The following is an 18,929-nucleotide window of genomic DNA, read 5'->3' as shown; positions in this document are numbered from 1 at the left end:
GGGCTTGTCTCAAATGTGTAATGCAGCAATTCTGAAAATTTACATTTCAAAGAAGTTTCCAGGGGACACTGATGAACCTGATCAGGGGAGCACACTTAGAAAATCACTTAGATTTTCTAATTAACCTATAACTTGGGCGTAACCTGGCAATTTCATGCAATAAGTGACTCTCCCCAGAAATAATATCCCCCCTTAACAATCCATTTCTAAACCACAGCACACATTTGCGTTTTAAGGCAATTAAATTCAATAAATCAGAGTTAAACCATTTGTGTGCTTACTAAGGGCAAAACGGGGTTCTGATTATTAAAAACTTCACTGATTTTTCATAATACAGGTTAAAATTATTGAGGTACAGTTTCTTGTTAGAACGGAAACCTCTGAGCCCAATTTGAGGAGGAAACAGCTCCACTTTCAGAATGATGTGGTTCTTTGTTGAGGAGTTCTGCCACACCAAACTCCAGGTCATAAAGGTGACCTTTAACGGTTACTGTACTTTGCATTCCTCACATTTTAGTACTAAATTCTCTTTCCAGTGTTTTAAGCTGGTTAATTTTATCTCCTCAAGTAGAATGCAAGCTTTGCAAGGAGAAGACTCTATGTTACACTTTTTAATCCCCTGATAGGGCTGGACATGTGACAGGCTCTCAGCCTTCACTGGCTGACTCATTCATTCATCACTTCCCAACATGCTTTTCTTAAACCGGGGCTCTAAAGAGGGTCATCAACTGCAAAAGCATTACTCTCAGTCAGAGGAAAACCAGATTTCCAAGACAACTGAATGATTTGTGTTTCAGTCACCCTTATGGGTTATGTACGATTTTTTCCTTGCCTCTTTTTACCTGGGTAACTGAGATCTGACTGTACCATGATGAATTATCAAGAGGAAACACTGGAGATAGTAAGTTAGGCTTAGAAATGAAATCACATGTTACCAGTAACAGCCCAAACTTCCAGGAATAGAAAGGCTAGAAATTGAAAATGGAATTCTTTTTGTTCATCTTCTATAGATGTCACTAGTAATTCTTTTTTAGATCTCAAAACAATCAATTTTGAGAACCAAGAGGGAAACTGAGGAACAAAAAATCAAATATTAAAATATCACACTCTGTTAAGTTTATACATTCATTTGCAACCAATCAAATATTAAAATATCACACTCTGTTAAGTTTATACATTCATTTGCAACCATCAGCAAAGTTATTGGCACATAACAAGGGTGACCTTGATCAAATTCACTGATTACTAACACTCATATAAATTCTATCACACTGTTGATAGAATTAGTGATTCTAATTCATATTTTAATAAACATTTTTACCCAATTCTATATTTGCTGAATTAGAATAAATAACAAGGACTTGAGGTACCTAATGCTATCACCTCATAATTTCAAAGCTCAGAATCTCCCAGACTCTTTGCCCTTAAGGCACCCAGTGTTCCCCAGCCACTGCTCCTCTCTGATAAAACCACTACCACAATACTACGGGGCCAGTCCTACCCTTCCCTGGCATTACCAGTATGATCTTAAAGGGAGGGAAAGAGGAAATAGTAGGTGAAGGCTCAAAAAAAACGGAAATAATGCATACCATTCAGGTGCTAAAAACTGCAGTTCTGTCCTCACAGTCCATTTGGAGCTTGTTCTGATGAAGAACTCAAACCTCACATCCTTTTGAGAAATGGAATGGATAACAATAGCAAAATCACACTGTTATTGAAATAAAATAGAAAAATGCTAGACATACTATTTAAGCCTTAGTATACAAAAAATTTAAATAGATGTAAGTATAATACACTCTTTAAAAAGTGATCCTTAAATTTTGTACCTTTAGAGAACAAAAGACCTATCCATCTATAACATTCTGTCCTGTGACAACTTATCAGTGGAAAATAAAATTTACTAATCTCTTCTCTGGAATTAATTTAAAAATTTTTTTATTTATCCAGATGTCAATTTTTATGCTTAAAGTCAATACTTAAATGTTATATAAAGCACATTTATAAAGCTCAATACTTTCACACAAACTACATTTTAGACAGAGAACCCTTACTAATGACCAATGGATCTATGGCCCATTTAAAGAACCACCTTTGTCTTTTTAATCCTCTAGCTGAAAACCGCAAAACAAAACTCGAATGGTAGTGATTAACTTGCCTGGGAAAATGCAGGAATTATATTCTTTTGAATTCCTAAGTGCTACCAAGTATTTAGGCAAATGGGAATAAACCAATGATATGAAACCAATGATTTTTTAACCTTGATGGTTAGGGCCAGACAATTCTTCTTTAAAGAAGGTGTCCCGTGCATTGCAGGACGGGTAGCAGCATCCCTGATCCCTGTTCACTAGGAGCCAGTACTACCAACCCACCCTCTCAGCACAACAAAAAGTGTCTCCAGACACTGTCAAATGTCCCTTGGAAGAGGGCAAAAGCATCTCTGGTTGAGAGCCACTACTGTACAGTGATAGAGGATAAAGTCCAAAGTTAGATATTCATTAAAAAAGAAAAAACTATGACTCTGCAATCTTCCAGAAGTATCAATTTGTTTTTTTGCATTATCTCAGAGTTTCTCTGAAGTTTCATTTTTCCCAATGGAATAATTAACTCAAGGTACAAATGACACTGCAGAGACAAGAAGAAAGTTTATTTTACTGTCCGATTATTTTCTTAAAAAAATTTGATTTTTGATAAAATAAAACAAACTTTTAGTACCATAGAAACCTTTCAACATGTACAATGACATATTATTACTATGTACAACTTCAAAAACAAACGCTTCCAGCTCCAAGTAAAGTGAGGCTGAACACCCTGACTCTACTTCAGCTGTGGGAAATTTCCTACACGGCCAATGTTTTCATTAGCTTGAAAAAAAATTATACAATTGAAAAATATAAATAAGACCTTCAATGAGTTGAGAATCATAAAAATGCTTTCTGAAGTTCAGTTGTCTGGATCTTGGGGCAGAGCAGTAGTGACAAGAGTTCAACAAGCAAAATGAAAGCCTGTGGACGTTCAAACTTGAGTATTCTAGGAGGGGCCCTGTAGGTTCACAGTCGGTCTATCAAAAATAAAAGCTCTTCTTGTGGTGGTGGAACTTGGTATCTGGTTCATATACCATTCTTCACCAGCTCATGGACTCCATTCTCATCAATGATTAAAGGTGCATGGAATTCTTTATCTGCCACGTAACTTTCCAGTCCCTAAAAGAAGGGTTAAAATGAAACACACTTAGAAAACTGGTGGACACTAGTCATGCAATGCTGGACTTAGTGGCCATAATAATGATAATAAAGCAAAACTGCTGAAAGTTGGGTTGAGGTACAGAATTTAAAGTCAATTAAAAATCTACTCAGTATACTTTTTAAACTGGGCTTAATGATTTATTTATGGAAGCATAAAAGAAACAACGAAAGAGGAAAATTATTGATAATATAATTTTTAAAGTTAATAAGATGATAGCAATTCTTCCTATAATCATTACCCAACGGAGTTAACATTCTAACTAAGCAAGGTAGCTATTTCTGATGCTAGAACTAAACGATCTGACAAGAATCTCCAAAAAAAAAAAAAAATTACATATTAGAATAGCAGGAGCCGCTAAATCCCCCGGTTTTAAAAGTGAGAGTACTAAGGGTATGAACAAAATAAGCCCACTGAGAAGAAAAATTACACTGCACTAAAACAGGGCCAGGTGATTTATCTAAAAACAATGCTGACTGTTTAGAAGCCCAGTGCATTTCAGTGTGTCAATGAAATGGAACAAACATTAAACCTTCTGTTCATGGCAGCTAACCCACTTATGGGACGGATGCAAAGCCAAAACAGGAATGCCCAGAAGGAAGGATTCTCTTGGCTCATTCCCAGGCTTAGCTCCAGGGCAGGACCTTTGGAAAATGCTGCATCTTCTCTAAGGGTATGCTCCACTTCAACAAAGAACAGTATCACAAGCCTACTTCTAAATGAATAGGGAAAAAAGCAAAGCAAACTTACTTCTCCAGCATAGGAGATAAGAGGAGAGATTTCACACTGGATTGGTACATCATTGGCATCCTTCAAACTAAGGGGAAAAAATCAGACGTGTTAAAGATTCAGCTTCCCATGCTACTTGCCAGAGTGAAAATACAGGCTATAAGCTCTCTCTGAGAAGCCTGTAGGTAGCAAAACTCTCCCAAATAAATAGAACAGATCCTACCCTCATGATTACTAAATTCCCCAAGGATGAAGTTAATACAAAATCGTTATGGTCAAAAAGACAGTATCTGGGGTATGTGCCCAGTGGTTACCAGCAGCTCTTCGAAGCACTTCACCAATATTGACACACTTACCCCCTAATGTACATCTCATTTTTGGTCACTTCCAAAATTTAATTTGATAAATAAGGGACTATTTATGGAGCATACACTGTTCCAGGCTCACCACTAGACACTCTGCATCCTTTGTATTTCATTTTACTCCTTGCCACAACCCTGCGTGTCAGGTACTGATGATGACAAATATTCTAAAGCTGCATTGCCCAATACAGTGGTCACTGGCCACAGATGGTTACTTAAAACTTAGATTAATTAAAATTTCTTAAATTAATTAAAAATTTAAAACTCAGGTCCTCAGTCATAATAACAAGTGCTCAGTAGCCATGAATAGCTAATGACTACCAAATAGGACAGCACAAATACAGAACATTTCCTTCACTGCAGAAGACTCTTATTAGATAGTACTGCTCTAAACGGGAGTTAAATTATTTCCCAGGAAGTGTCTGTCTGTACAGCCCAAACCTAGATTAGCTGAGATGATTTATTCAGTGTTTCAAGGTGTTTAACTGTTACTTTCGCCAAAGTTCCCTTTTAAAGAGAATGTATCCTAGAGAAGGCGAGGCTGAAGTCACCACTTGCTTCCTCTAGGTCACATTCTAACATTTACAGCCACTTATAATCCTCAGTTCCTAAATTTTCTAATACAAAAGTCAATAGTATTTTTAGTATGTTTAAAGTCATCAGACCTCTATGTTTTTCACCATTTTAAGAATTTTACCAATAAAATATGGGGCAGACAAAAATCTAGTGTCTTGCAGCCTCAGACCATAGCCCTCCTTTGTTTTACCAAACACATAGTCTGAAGCTTTGGTGATGTCAACAAAATCAAGGGCTTCTGAGTTTAGCCACACTCAGTCTTCCTCTGAAGAGAACCCTTCAGCTAAGCCTTCAAGGTGCTCTATACCATACTTCAACCTACTTGTCCTGCTACTTGCCACTCACACTGGGCCAGCTGCACCCACTCTGGCTTATTCCAAGTCATTCTCAACCTTCTAGTTTGAGACTATCCAAACTAGAATACCCTCTGACTATCCAAATCATACCCGTCCTTCAAGATTTCACTCAAGCCCCACCCTTCCTTTGATTTGCATTTCATAGTGATTGATTACTTTCATTCGTTTATTTATACAAAAAATCAGTAAATAAATTAGACATCTGAGAAGTCCCTGTCTCCTAGGGTGACTACTATTTATACCACATATTTAACGCGTAAACATATGCTGCCTGATTATGTTACCTAACTTTCATGCATGTGCATCCTGGACCTCCAGCAGGCTGTAAGAAATCACATTTCTCTTGTGTAAACTACTGCAGTGACGGGGATACTAACAGTACCTGTGGGTCTGTGTGCGGGACCTACAGATGCTTGTTGGCTGAATGAGTAAATGAACTGTAAGAGTAGGTGGACAGCAGACTAATTCAGATAAAAGACAAATTAAAAGGTGAAGCACTTATCTCTCCAGCCAGAGATGTAGACATCTGTCAGATTCTATCAAAAGAGCTCAAGAGAGCTGGTCCAGATGCTCTAGAGCAGCTCAGTCACGTAAAATCAAACAGGAAAATTGAAGACCCACTCCACTGATAATATGTATGTAGCCCAGTCCTACCTGACCCCCTGAAGGATCTGATGTGCCGGGATCAGAAGCCAAGGAACACGTAGCTGATCTAAATGTAACTTCCTTTCTAGTAACACAAAGATGCCCCAAGAAACTGAGAAAGTCAACTTTAATAAACAAAGCTGGATGCCCGGGAGGAGGAAAGACAGGAGCGACCATCACTAAATGTAAAACCTCAAGAGATGGGAAATAAGCCCCTAACAGTGCTGTCTCCCAGCTCTTCAGTCCCGCAGCTTTTTGGTAGCCAACACTGTTGAGCAGATGTTAGGGTGAAAAATTAAAATAATGTCATTTTGTCAAAACTCAGCATCCTTGCTTCCCTTCTTTCAAAATACCTCCAAGCTACAGAATGGGAGAAAATTTTTGCAAATGAAACCAACAAAGGCTTGATCTCCAGAATATATAAGCAGCTCATATAACTTAGTAAGAAAAAGACAAACAACCCAATCCAAAAATGGGCAGAAGACCTAAACAAGAAATTCTCCAAGGAAGAAATACAAATGATCAATAGGCACATGAAAAAATGCTCAATATCACTAATTATCAGAGAAATGCAAATCAAAACTACAATGAGGTATCATCTCACACCAGTCAGAATGGCCATCATTCAAAAATCCACAAATGACAAATGCTGGAGAGGCTGTGGAGAAAACGGAACCCTCTTACATTGCTGGTGGGAATGCAGTTTGGTGCAGCCACTGTGGAAAATAGTATGGAGATTCCTCAAAAGACTAGGAATAGACTTACCATATGACCCAGGAATCCCACTCCTGGGCATATATCCAGAAGGAACCCTACTTCAGGATGACACCTGCACCCCAATGTTCGTAGCAGCACTATTTACAATAGCCAAGACATGGAAACAGCCTAAATGTCCATCAACAGATGACTGGATAAAGAAGATGTGGTATATTTATACAATGGAATACTATTCAGCCATAAAAACCGACAACATAACTCCATTTGTAGCAACACGGATGCTCCTGGAGAATGTCATTCTAAGTGAAGTAAGCCAGAAAGAGAAAGAAAAACACCATATAAGATCGCTCATATGCGGAATCTAAAAAAAACAAACAAAACATAAATACAAAACAGAAACAGACTCATAGACATAGAATACAAACTTGTGGTTGCCAAGGGGGCGGGGGGTGGGAAGGGATAGATTGGGATTTCAAAATGTAGAATAGATAAACAAGATTGTACTGTATAGCACAGGGAAATACATACAAGATCTTATGGTAGCTCACAGAGGGAAAAAAATGTGACAATGAATATACATATGTTCATGCATAACTGAAAAATTGTGCTCTACACTGGAATTTGACACAACATTGTAAAATGGTTATAAATCAATAAAAAATGTTTAAAAAAAAAAAAAAGTACCTCCAAGCTGTCTTTTCCCTCTTTTATACAGAATACTTCCTTTTTCTACTCTATGAGGGCATCCTTTAGTGCTAAGAATTCCAGCAGGAACTATTGCTTCTAAGTCCATGATCTCATTTGGGGCCAAACTTTTATTTCAGTTTAATTATTCTACAAATGGCTAAAATGAAGTAAACGGAGTCGGGGGAATAAGAAACTGAAAAATCCAAATAAGAACTAAGTAATGTTTAAAACTCTCTGTATCTTAATTGAGATAGCTGAATGTTGTTTTCAGTTGTATAACTAAGAAACTATTCTACTTTTTAGATTAAAAGCTGTGGTTCAATGAAAAGGAAATTTAGAGTCAAAAAAATTATTCCTTTAATTGTAAAAGCAACTTGCTTCCACATATTAAAAACGATGAATGGAACCGAAAATGATGAAGGGCTCTGCATCCCAGCTGCCATGACACGAGGGGCAACCTCACCCACGGCTCCAACAAGAAACTAACTAGCCAGCTCCGTGAGTCCACCTCCTTGTCTCCAGGGCCACAGCCCAGAAACACCAACAGTCACAGGGCCCTGTCTCTCCAGGGCAAAGATGAGTGGCACCGGCAGGAGAAGAAAACACGGATGAAACCGACATCTCTACTGCTCTGTTTCTGAGATAACTCCCACCTCCAGATCCTCTGCCCTGTACACATTCCCCAAATTTTCTTAAAAACTTAAAATTCAAACTAAACCTAATAATTTTTAAAGTGTAACAAGAATATCAAGCTGTCTCTTTAGCTATAAAGATAATGGCTTTTTCAAATCTTACCAGTACCATAATGAGAGAGGATACATGCTACTCCTAGCTAAAAATTATCTATCATTAAGACAAAAATATACTTTCTTTAGGCACAGTATAATAACTGACTAAAATTAGCAGAGAGACCAAAAACGGAGCTATTAAGTATGAACATAAATCAAAAGAACAGTTTTCTCCACATTAAGAGCTATCAAATATGTCAGGAGAAGTTAGCCTTTATTCTGAGAGCCTATATCCAATTCAGCAAGACACATCTGCAGAATGTTATTTTTATCTAACTAATGCTTATGCTAAAAGGGGAAAATTGGGATTCCAGATTTGTTCTCCCTGGCCTATGACTTGCTCTAGATTTTCTCTTTTACTTCATTTGAGCCACCACGGGCTCAAATACCCATGGTCAGATTCTTTAGTAAAGCATGCTCCCCATTTCCAGCATGCACTGAGATTCTGCGTTAGTGTCATCCAGACAGATACCTGCCACCAAGTAAGCAGTACACCCCACCAAAGCTTCAACCATCCACCCCCCCAGACCACCAAATGGCAGAGAGCACTAAACTACAACGCCAGTTAGTAAGGAGGGAAGCGCAGCCCCACCACCATGCGCTGCAGGCAGGCTGGTATATTTACTTGTGATTGACATCAGCTGTGATGGCCTCTGACTTTCCATTTGGAGCACTGCTATGTGGGAATAAATAAGCATTAATGGGAACGGAAACAAACCAAACAATAAAAATGAAGTGGAACTGCAAAATATACTTGACGGAAAGGCTTGTATTTATGGCAAATCATAAACTTGGCAAAGGAGATCTGAGGGGGTAAAAAAAAAAAAAAAACTCAATGGCCAAAGACGAAGCATGAGGACAAGCTGACATGCCACAGAGCAAGCTTGTTGACAAGACAGAGCCTGAAATGGCCTTGGACTGTGAGACAGTTTACTGCTGCTCCTTCTTGTAAAAACACAGCTATGGACCAGTAAGTTCCAATGTCCAATGTTCTAACATTCATCAAGGCATTCGAGTGTTCTCGTGCATGCAGACAGCCATTTTATCTCTTAAGAATATAAATTATATGGCAAAATGTTTTTATGTAAGTACAGAAACATCGCCTGATTTAGAAAGGGGGAATTCTAGGTGCCAATGAAGGTTTTATCACAAAATACAAGATTTAGCTTAAAAGTGCTTTATCTCAGATCTGAGTAGCTCCAGGGATCCTCTTTTTTTTTTTCAAACTTCTCAAATTCCTAAACATTTCTAAAGTTTGACATCAGTGAATGTTAAGTGGCATGCACTTTCCTTCCTGCCACCTCCCTCAGCACCCCGAGCGTGCCGTGCGGAGATCAGCACTAGCTTGTGTCTCGTGGGCAGCCTGTGGGTGGCAGGCCTTCTCAGGGGACAGGGGCAGGGTGTCTCGTAGACAGCACTTGTAGTGAGGCCACAGATACATGGCAGCAACAACCAATCCTTGTGCCCTGCGGCACAGTGGCTGCCGACGGCTTTGACCATGTGGCACACCAAAATAATTACTTTCTGACCATCAGTAGGAGCCATTTCACTGACACGATAGACACGTATCCAAAAAAAAAAAAAAAACTAAAAGATTTAGAAGATTCCTCTTTAAGGGGAAGTAAAACTATTATTCTCTTTGTAATGGGCAAAGCCTTCATTACTTCACATCAGGAACTGCCCATATCAATACTTTGCTTTTTTAGAAAACATCAAGGAATACATCAGAGAGGAGAAAGAAGTCCAAGAGGAAAAGCCCAGGAAGCAGCCACACAAAAGAGCAAAGGTGCCGACTCACCGGGGAATGGCTGGAAGGCGAGAGCCATTCTCATCTACGAAGTGGCCCCCTGCGTTGAGAACCCAGCAATGATGGAGGGACAGCAAAGCGTGCCGTGCAGTCGTGGGGTTGTCCTTCCCATTTTGACTGTCTGCGTTCTTTAGCGGGGAAAACTCATCTTCCCGTAGTACTTCATACACCACAAACTTCCTAGAGTGGAGCCAAACAAACATTGCTTAATCATGAAATAAAACTGCAGACACAGCTCCTGACTCCTCTCTGCACAGCTGAGGCTTTGGTCTTCAGCAGCAGGCTCTCCCAGCCCAATGTCAAATGAAAGCCGAAAGAAATAATGCTCATCCCTGGACTAAATAAAGCTGGCGTTCTCTCCTCTGTGCAAAATGAGAATTTATTTCCACCTCCGACTATAAAACACTTCATCTTAAGTCAGAAAGGTTAGAAATCTTAATGCAAAAAAGATTATATTAGTATCTATTCTAGAAAAAAAAAACAGGCAAAAAGAATGATTTAGAAGTGTATATGGGAAGATGAATCTTCTCCATTTTCATACTGGTTAAATTCTAAGACACAAATCTCAGCATCAGTGTGACCTTTCATAGAGAGCCATATAAGCTAAACACACGTGCACTGAAACCTTTACTCATAAGCCAGGAAGACATCCAAAACACAAAATGGGCCAATTCTCTATCTCAACCTTGTCTCTCAGCCAAAATAATTGACTGTTAGCAATTTTTCAGGAGAGCCAGATGATGAACTAATTGAAAAATTTTTTAAAAAGTACTCAAACTTCACTATTGGATTGGTGGTTGCATACTAGAGAATTATAATGACTCTAGACGATATACTCACGATCAAAATGCCATATCTGACATACATGCTATCTACTGTTTTCTGAAAAGAGTGTCCTGCCGGGAGAGTAAGAAGCAACATTTCCAGGCACATACTTAATCTTACTTATGCTATTTAAAACGTACTTTGCAAACTGGAAGATGTCAAAGACAAATTTTTCCATCTTTATTCCATTTGGTTTGTCTGGCTTAATTAACTGCCCCTGGGAATCCACATATGGAATCTTCTTTTGAGCCACATGGTGCTGCAACTGAGGTTCATAAATACTAAGTAGGGGGGAAAAAAAAGGACAATCACTTTGCAAATTTAAAATGCCAAAGAATCTGATAATCACACTCAGGAGCAAATGCACCAACATTTGTATCAACAAGAAGTACTAAGATTTTCAAAGAGAAGAGCCATTTGTTAAATTTCAGCACATATTTAAATAAAATATTAAATGAATAGATTTCCCTAATCATTTCCTTAAAATGAAAAAATCAAATAATGATCTCTACAATCAAAAAATATACACACACAGCTCACACCAATGTCTCTCCCATAATTTCCATGTCTTTTATAAAATGTTCTACTCTTAGCCCCAACTTTCCCAGCTGAGATGCCTTCAAGGGTTGGATGGAAAGGTGAGTATTGGCAGTTACTGTGGATGAATTATTAACAGCTACAATAAGCACAGCGGAATGGGAAACATTTTGGAACTGGAGTTGAAATTCTAAAGCAAAGCTAAGTAACTTTTTAAAAAGTAGATATAGTCATCTTGAATGTCTAAAAAGCAGTCAAGTGAAGAATCAGATATTGAAATGTCTTTCACTTAAAATTCCGGTGGGATAAAACAGCTCTCATTTTATCCTTAGTTGGCACTACTATGCTGATTTCCATCATGGTCTCAACTTCCTTTTTCTTCACCTTCTAAATGCATTAGTTCCTAAATGCTAGTCTGAGAACCCGCTAAACTGAATTGTGTGGGTAGCTTTTTAAAAACACAGATGTCTGCATCTACCTCCAGAAATTCTGTTCAGTAGATGGAGGGTAGACATCTATATTTTTTTAAGGTTTCCAGTTGTGGCAAAGAGAGGGTGTTTCCTTTCTTATTCTTTGCTTCACCAGAACCTAGCACAGTTGGAAAGAGGGGAGAAGAGAAAAGAGGGGAGAATTGCTTTGGACTCGTTAACGCACTGGGGAGAACGGGCCACGACAAACTTCAACCAGGTGATGCATGCACCTCACTAAACACAACTACAACTCATCCACAAACTGCCACTGATAAAGGTGACCCTCAGGAAAGAAGACGGATTATGCAGGACATGGACCCAAAGTTTCCTCCTACTTCTCAAGTGACTTGGCTTCTGATTAACACAATCTTTAAAGCCCCCATCCTGCCCATACTTGACAACATCTCTCAGAAATGGGACAGTGAAGAAATGGTTGGCAATGTTCCCCGCGTTGAACAGCAGTCGTCCATCTGAGCTTCGCTTCTGAGCCGTTGCCAGAGAAATCTCACTATATTCCACCACTTGATACACTCCATCTACTCGGCAGACCACTCCAACTGGTTCTGTAGGGTTCGTTTTCTCTACCACCTGCCCACCAAAGAAAGACAAGAGTAGAGAAAGGAATTTAATCAGGCACTATGCTGGAGATTTGGCGTCTTCCAAGACCACATTTACAAGTTTACTTACTCTGCCTTAAAGGTATTAAGTCAAGAGCAATCTTTAACTTTAGACAATCACCTATCCATCTCTGTATTATTTTGACAGACTACTTTTCAACTGGAAAGAGGCAAATTATCTCCCTCCTATTTAGCACCTAAGTAAACCGCAGCAGAGAGATTTCATCATACACATAAGGTCCAGAAGAAATTACAATGGACAAGGAATATTAAATGAGGAGCCTACATTCCCCCAAATATATTTTTATCATTTAATTTATCCTTAACCACACTCACTTACTTTGAGAATAAAGGCAATGAAATGTCTCTGGGACTCACAAGACAAAAGAAGGCATCTTGTCTCTCATTTTATATTGCCCAAATCATTATTTCATTTGAAAATGGTGTTTCATTTTCATTCATGAATACAGCAAATTCCTGGGAGGCAGGGGGGTTAGAGCAGGCAAGTCACAGGGCTCTCACTCCAACTTCAATCAGAAAAGTCCATCCGTATTTATCTGTTTTGCATGCTAGATTTTGTTTGGAGCAAGAGATTCCATGCTTTAAAAAAAGTTTGAAAGCCAGTGATTTGATAATCTATCAGTGGCTCTAAACTGGTGTGGGAGCTGAGAAAAAAGTGTGCAATCAAAGTTAGAGGGAAAATGTAAGAGAGTATGTAATTTTTAAAAAAAAAACCTCAGAGGTGATTTTGATACACCACCACACTAGTCCCATATTCTTGACCTAAATTAACTGTTTACAATAAAAGTATGAAAGAACTGAATGTAATGCACTAATAATCAAGCCTCAGATGAGATGAATATCCAACAGAAGAATCAAACAATAAAAATACTTGAAGACACTTTTTTTTGCCCTGTTTGATTAACAATTCAGCATGCTTCAGAGTATTCTGAAAAAATCTGTCCCCAGTTTGAAAATTCTACCCTAAGTATACACAAAATTGTATCAAGGAAGTTAAAACTTTTCTTCAGCAACTTATTTCTTAAAATAAGTACAGCCAGGAGCAGTCTCTTCCAGACAACTAAAGCGACCATTGAGTACTTCGTTTACACAGCAATTAGAGATAAAGACGCTGGGTGCAGCTCAGTGAGGCAGGGCCGCTGGATATGCAAGCCTGCTGTGTAGACTCACTGTTTGCCACCCTGAAAGGGGTACAGTACTCAATGAAAAGAAACTTTCTACCGAGCAAGTGTTAAACCGGAGGGAAGTGTTACGTAGCAAAATGATTTCAACCAATCATGAGACTCTTTGCAATTCTAGTCTATCAAGCCATCAGTACCTCTCACTTCCAATACTTCACAGTGGTCCCTTACTAGACAGGGAATCTGAGCAGACTTCCCCCGTTCCCATTAAAACACACACACACAAGGTTAATTTTGCAGTCACTGCTATATAACCCTACTCCTGGCCAGCCATGGAGAATAATAAGCATATTCACATTTTACATGTCCCAAGTGTCAATCTGCCAGTGAAAGGTTTACTTTTATGACAACTACGAGCCTCCAAATACTACAAAAGGCTAGACTACAAAAGAAAGCATTTGTAAAGTGCATAAAGCTGGAAGTCCATTTATATGACACAGAAAAGATATATAGTATAAATTAAGAGGTTTCTTGATTTTCTATAAAATAAATCCTAAAAAGCCGAGTTCCAAATAACTCTTTAACCTCAAAGCTACTGTAACTGCTTTACAAAATGATCTTTAATTAATAATCCTTCCTACTCTTTGTACGTCTGTAAACCAGTCCACTGACTCAGTCTTCTCTCAAGGCTCCATAAAAAATACTTAATTCACCAATACAGGAGCCTGTTAAAGAAGTATTACGAAGAATTCTACTACACACTAGGAATTACTCCCTAACTTAGATGTTTGTTAAAAATATAGTCCACTATCTTGTTTTTTTATTAAAGGAGAAAGGGTGGGGGGACAGATTACATAAATGGTTTCTAGCATTTCTAAGTTTTTAACATACGCCAGTTGCCATATTTAAGTTTCATCTGAAGTTTCATTTATTTATTCGTTCATTGAGTTCCTACTACATTATATGCCAGACACAGCACTAAGCAGAAAAACTGAGACAGTATCTGTCCTAGAGGACCCACGGGTAATGGAGAACAGAGAATGGTTACACTTACATCTCTGTATGTACATTCATAAAAGTTAGTGCACCAATTTAAAGTTTTTTGAGCTGCCAGCAAAAACATAATTAATCTAAAGAGTTTGGTTTTGTAATGTGATATAACACTAAAGCTAAGAGTTGGGAAACATAGTGCTAATCCTGCCTCTGCCAATGTCAGGAAGGACCTTGAGCCTGGTGCTCGGGATACTAAACCTCAGGGTGCTCATTTCTGGGCTTAAGGATGATCTCTGAGGTCCCTCCCAGGTTCAACACTCTCTAATCATTTAGAATGTAAATTGATTCTGAAACTCAGAGCAGTAAAATTTCTGTTTTGGAAAGAAGAGTGACACCAAGTGGAACAAAGTCAGAAATACATTGTTTTGTTTTGTTTTGTTTTTTAAAGCTTAATAACTACATAATTACAATCCAATGCACTGTTTCTATTAGAATTTAGTAGCTATTCACAGTACAGCACAGATACTCATAGAACACTGAAAAAGACAGAGGTCTTAAATCAATGAACTAAACCAACCCTTTATTTTCAGAGTCAGGAGGCATCTTATGAAGTCTATCAGCTTAATCGCTCAAAACTTGCACTAGTAAATTTGACTTCAGCTTCTATGACTTTGCATTAGATTTACAGACTAATTTTGAGAGAAGCAGCATCTTTATAACAATCTCCAACCAACGGTATGGTGTCTTTTATGGTAGCCTTTCTTTTTAAATCCATATATTTAAAATTTATATGTAGTCTAATCCACTTTTGTCAGAAGACTATACAGTTTCGGCTTTGGTAGAAAGGTCTTCCCTTCATGTCAATATTATAAAATTATTCTAAATTTTCTTCCAACATCTTTATGGGTTTTTACTTTGTAATCCATTAGAAACTGATTTTGGTATGAGCCTTGGAGGTGACATCTTTATTTTTAGCCAGTAATCCCATTCATTTCCCCCCACTGATCTGAAATGCCGTATCTGTATATAGTACATTCTTATATATATGTGGGTTTGTTTCTCACTGATCTGTTCCATTAATCTGTCTTTCTGTTCTGGTTTCAGTACTACACTCCTAGTTACTTTTTACTTATAACCCATTTCAATATCTGACAGATTGTCCTCAACCCTCTCCCTCCTTACCAACATCTTTCTTCAAAATTTTCCTAGCCATCTTTACATGTTTATTCTAAACTTTACAATCATTTGGTCAAATGTCCCCAAAACAGTCTCACTGGGACTTTGATCAGAATTATAGTTCTACTTTAATTCAGTGAGAACTGATATCTTTACAGATTTCCAGGAAAGTAATATTTACATTAATACTTTAAAATCTTCCAAGATGTTGTTATGGTCTTTCATGTCATAAAGGCAAGTCTCTTATATCATCATCTATGCAACTAAACAAAATGTTGAAAAGAATTATGCCAAAGATGGCCTCGTTATAAGGCATTACCCCCTCCCTCAGTCTCAATATCAGTATGTCTGTGACCATTTAAGCAATTATTTAATCTCCTAATTGTCCTTATCTCAGTCTTATTCACATCTTATTCACAAGGTTATCAAATCTTGATAATCCCTTGCTGAAGTCTAAATCTGCTATTTCTACCAAACTTCCCTCACCTACTACTCCAGTAACTTTATCATAGGAAGAAACTGGGTTAATCTGACCAAATACAACTTGATATTAATGCATCCAACAATTTCATATTCATAAATCCATCCCAGGTCTAGTGAAGCCCATTCACCTTCCCAGGTACTTACAAATCATCCTCACATATTTTGAACTCTTGCTCGTGACAGACTAAGCAAACCCCATCACTTCTAGACTCAAATGTGGCCAATTTAAGAGAAAACGTGGGTATGGGACAGTTTAGCTACTTTAGAAGATGAATGCTTCTAAAATATCCAAAAAACCCTAATAAATCTAGTTTGACTCTTGGAATGTATATACTGTCAGAGAAAGACCACTTTAAGCCTCATTACAGTTGAGAAAACCATTACCTTTGCTCCACAGTCTGCTCCTTTCTGAATACAAAATCCAATGAACCGTGGGTCGGCCACTTTTACTAATATGTTGTCAACACAATAGACATGAATGCTCCAAATGCCTCTTTGCTCCATATCCTCCACAATATTCTGGGCTGCAAGAGCCCGATAAAGACCACCATTCCCATCTGGGGAAAAAATAGCCTGTTAGTAGCATACCAGAACTCATTATGAGGGTAACCCAAGGATCATTTAATGTTTCTAAACTTAGATCTCTGAAAAACCAGTTTTACATCACAGGGCCAAGGAAACTGAATATCCATGAGGAAGGACTCAGGTGTCCAAAAGTTATACTAAGTGATTTTAAAGGTAATTTAACCTAAGTATCCAGAGAATAACATTATTAATGTGGGACTGGGCAACCCCAAAGAACACACTTTTCTTTTTAACTCAGCCCTTTTAAAAATTTGGCCTGTAATGTATTGAGAAATATAAAATTCTTTACCAGGCAATGATTATTTCATAAATTTCAAGTTTTATTAACATTTGTATGATTCAAGTTAGCTCTGTATTTATAGTCCCAACCCTGCCAATTTCACCCACCTTAAAGATAAAAATACTTGAGCATTTACACCAAATAATGTGTTAAGAAGCCAGATTAATATGAAGGTCTACAGCAACAAACTAAATATAAGCAAAAGCCTCATCTTTCCCCATCTATTTTCAGTGCTTCTACCATCAACAACTCAGCCACAGCTTAAATGATGATAAAGTTAGAAAACGTCACAAAATAAAGCTAAAAATAGTAAATTCTTTCATTAACTAAAAAGAATTAAGTAGCAAAAAAAAAGAGTTGAGATGAAATAAAAGCCTACATCTGCAGAGCACCACTGTCAATATCATCGTTTATTTTCTTTCAGCCTTTTCTCCAAGCAGAGGTTCACGTAGACAGGAACCCGTCAGAACATCTGCTTTTATAGTTAGGATCACACTTAGGGTTACAGTATGTGGCTACACAGGCAGCACACTGCTCAGTCCTAGGGCTGCCATTAACAAACTACAACGTGCACACACTAACTGTGCAAAGTGGTGGCCCCAACTGTAGCATGCGTGTGGCTCTGTATTCCTCATTCTTATTTAACCTACAGAAATTATTTCTCCTTGTCACTTAACAGCCCCAAACAATTATTCTAATACTGTTTAAGAAATAATGTTATAGGTAAACTATACTTTAACCTCTTATTTATTAAACAGCAGATGATTTCCAATTTTTCACTGCAATAAATAACGTAGCTATGAACACTACTGTATGTAAAATACTGGGTAAAGAGAATAAATACCCTAAAGCTGCTCAAAGGGCAGATATCCAACAAAAGCATAAAACCATATTCATTTCACCAATGGGCAGTTCCATTTTTTAAAATCAATGCCAAATAGAAAAAAGAATTAATTTTCTAACATCCAAATCACTGTATTAAAGAGAAAATCAACATTTGATGAGTTATGTGACTACCAATTCTAGTCACCAGTAAATAAGCATGGTTACAAACCTGGAGCCATAGAAACCTTGTTCTTCTCTTCCAAAATAATCTTCCCATCAAAACTCATTGCAGGCAGCATTCCCTGCTGAAAAAAGATGACATTCTCTTTTTTTAAACCAAAGTACTTGTGCTTTGTGAAGAATTCCTTTGTAGATTCCATGGTTCTGCCACTGGTCATTATATACCTGGCGAGAGAAAAGCAGATCTTCTAAGCAACAGTGTTGTGTGAATTAGGGCAAAACAAGTCTCGTCTATTTCCTAAGCTAAAGAAAATCTTTGAGAGCACTGTTTCTTGTTTTACTCCAGTTCATCCCTCTCCTGGATAAAGTAGCATTAGCTGCTACCCAACGGGAATTTCTTCTAGTAACTTCATCAATCCTTATGTATAAAATAAATCTGTAACTATATTAAAACATACCTCCGGTAACAGAGAGCCCATAACTGGCTCAAGTTAACATTTCAGAACTCTGTGAAAAGTGTGTTCTAAATTTAAAACTCCTAAATAAATAGGGAGGAAAGGGTAAATGCAATACATTTTAATCATCTCTTACATTTTTTATTAAAATTTTGAAATGGAATCTGGGCTCTGCTCACCCCTTTATTTAAAATCATGAAAGTGTAATTATACTCTCTGTTGTCCCAAAAATCTAACCTATGCCAGTGTGGCAAAGGCAAAAAACAATCTATCTAAAACCACAATTAGAGACTGCAATAACTTTTGCCCTTTCTAGAATGTAAACTACATGTAAGTAGGGACTTTGGTCTGTTTTGGTTACTGATAAATCCCCAGCACCTAAAAGGAGACACTCAGTGAATATCTGTTAAATGAATAAATGAAGAAAATTATATAATTTCCCACCTCAGTAGAT

The 18,929-nt window shown here is 37.8% G+C and overlaps 1 protein-coding gene across 6 annotated transcripts in view; it reads right to left on the bottom strand.

The window, feature by feature from the left end:
- Window positions 1–2,623: 2,623 nt before the first annotated feature.
- Window positions 2,624–18,929, bottom strand: part of UAP1 (UDP-N-acetylglucosamine pyrophosphorylase 1) — a 30,010-nt gene continuing 13,704 nt past the window's right edge. For 3 of the 6 annotated variants that reach the window (XM_031435883.2, XM_031435882.2, XM_064477942.1), the window contains exons 4-11: window positions 18,070–18,245; window positions 16,535–16,707; window positions 12,134–12,327; window positions 10,873–11,013; window positions 9,899–10,087; window positions 8,726–8,776; window positions 3,991–4,057; window positions 2,624–3,200 (exon numbers count right to left, since the gene is read on the bottom strand). In XM_031435883.2, coding sequence (XP_031291743.1) covers window positions 3,108–3,200; window positions 3,991–4,057; window positions 8,726–8,776; window positions 9,899–10,087; window positions 10,873–11,013; window positions 12,134–12,327; window positions 16,535–16,707; window positions 18,070–18,245 — 1,084 coding nt within the window. In that variant the 3' untranslated portion in view covers window positions 2,624–3,107. The remainder of the gene's footprint in view (window positions 3,201–3,990; window positions 4,058–8,725; window positions 8,777–9,898; window positions 10,088–10,872; window positions 11,014–12,133; window positions 12,328–16,534; window positions 16,708–18,069; window positions 18,246–18,929) is intronic. The other 3 variants (XM_064477943.1, XM_010984418.3, XM_031435884.2) reach the window with 2 other exon arrangements.

The sequence above is a fragment of the Camelus dromedarius genome, chromosome 23 (assembly GCF_036321535.1).
Source record: "Camelus dromedarius isolate mCamDro1 chromosome 23, mCamDro1.pat, whole genome shotgun sequence".
Taxonomy (NCBI): domain Eukaryota; kingdom Metazoa; phylum Chordata; class Mammalia; order Artiodactyla; family Camelidae; genus Camelus; species Camelus dromedarius.
Note: the sequence above shows the minus strand (reverse complement) of the source record. Positions and strands in the feature narration are given on the sequence as shown.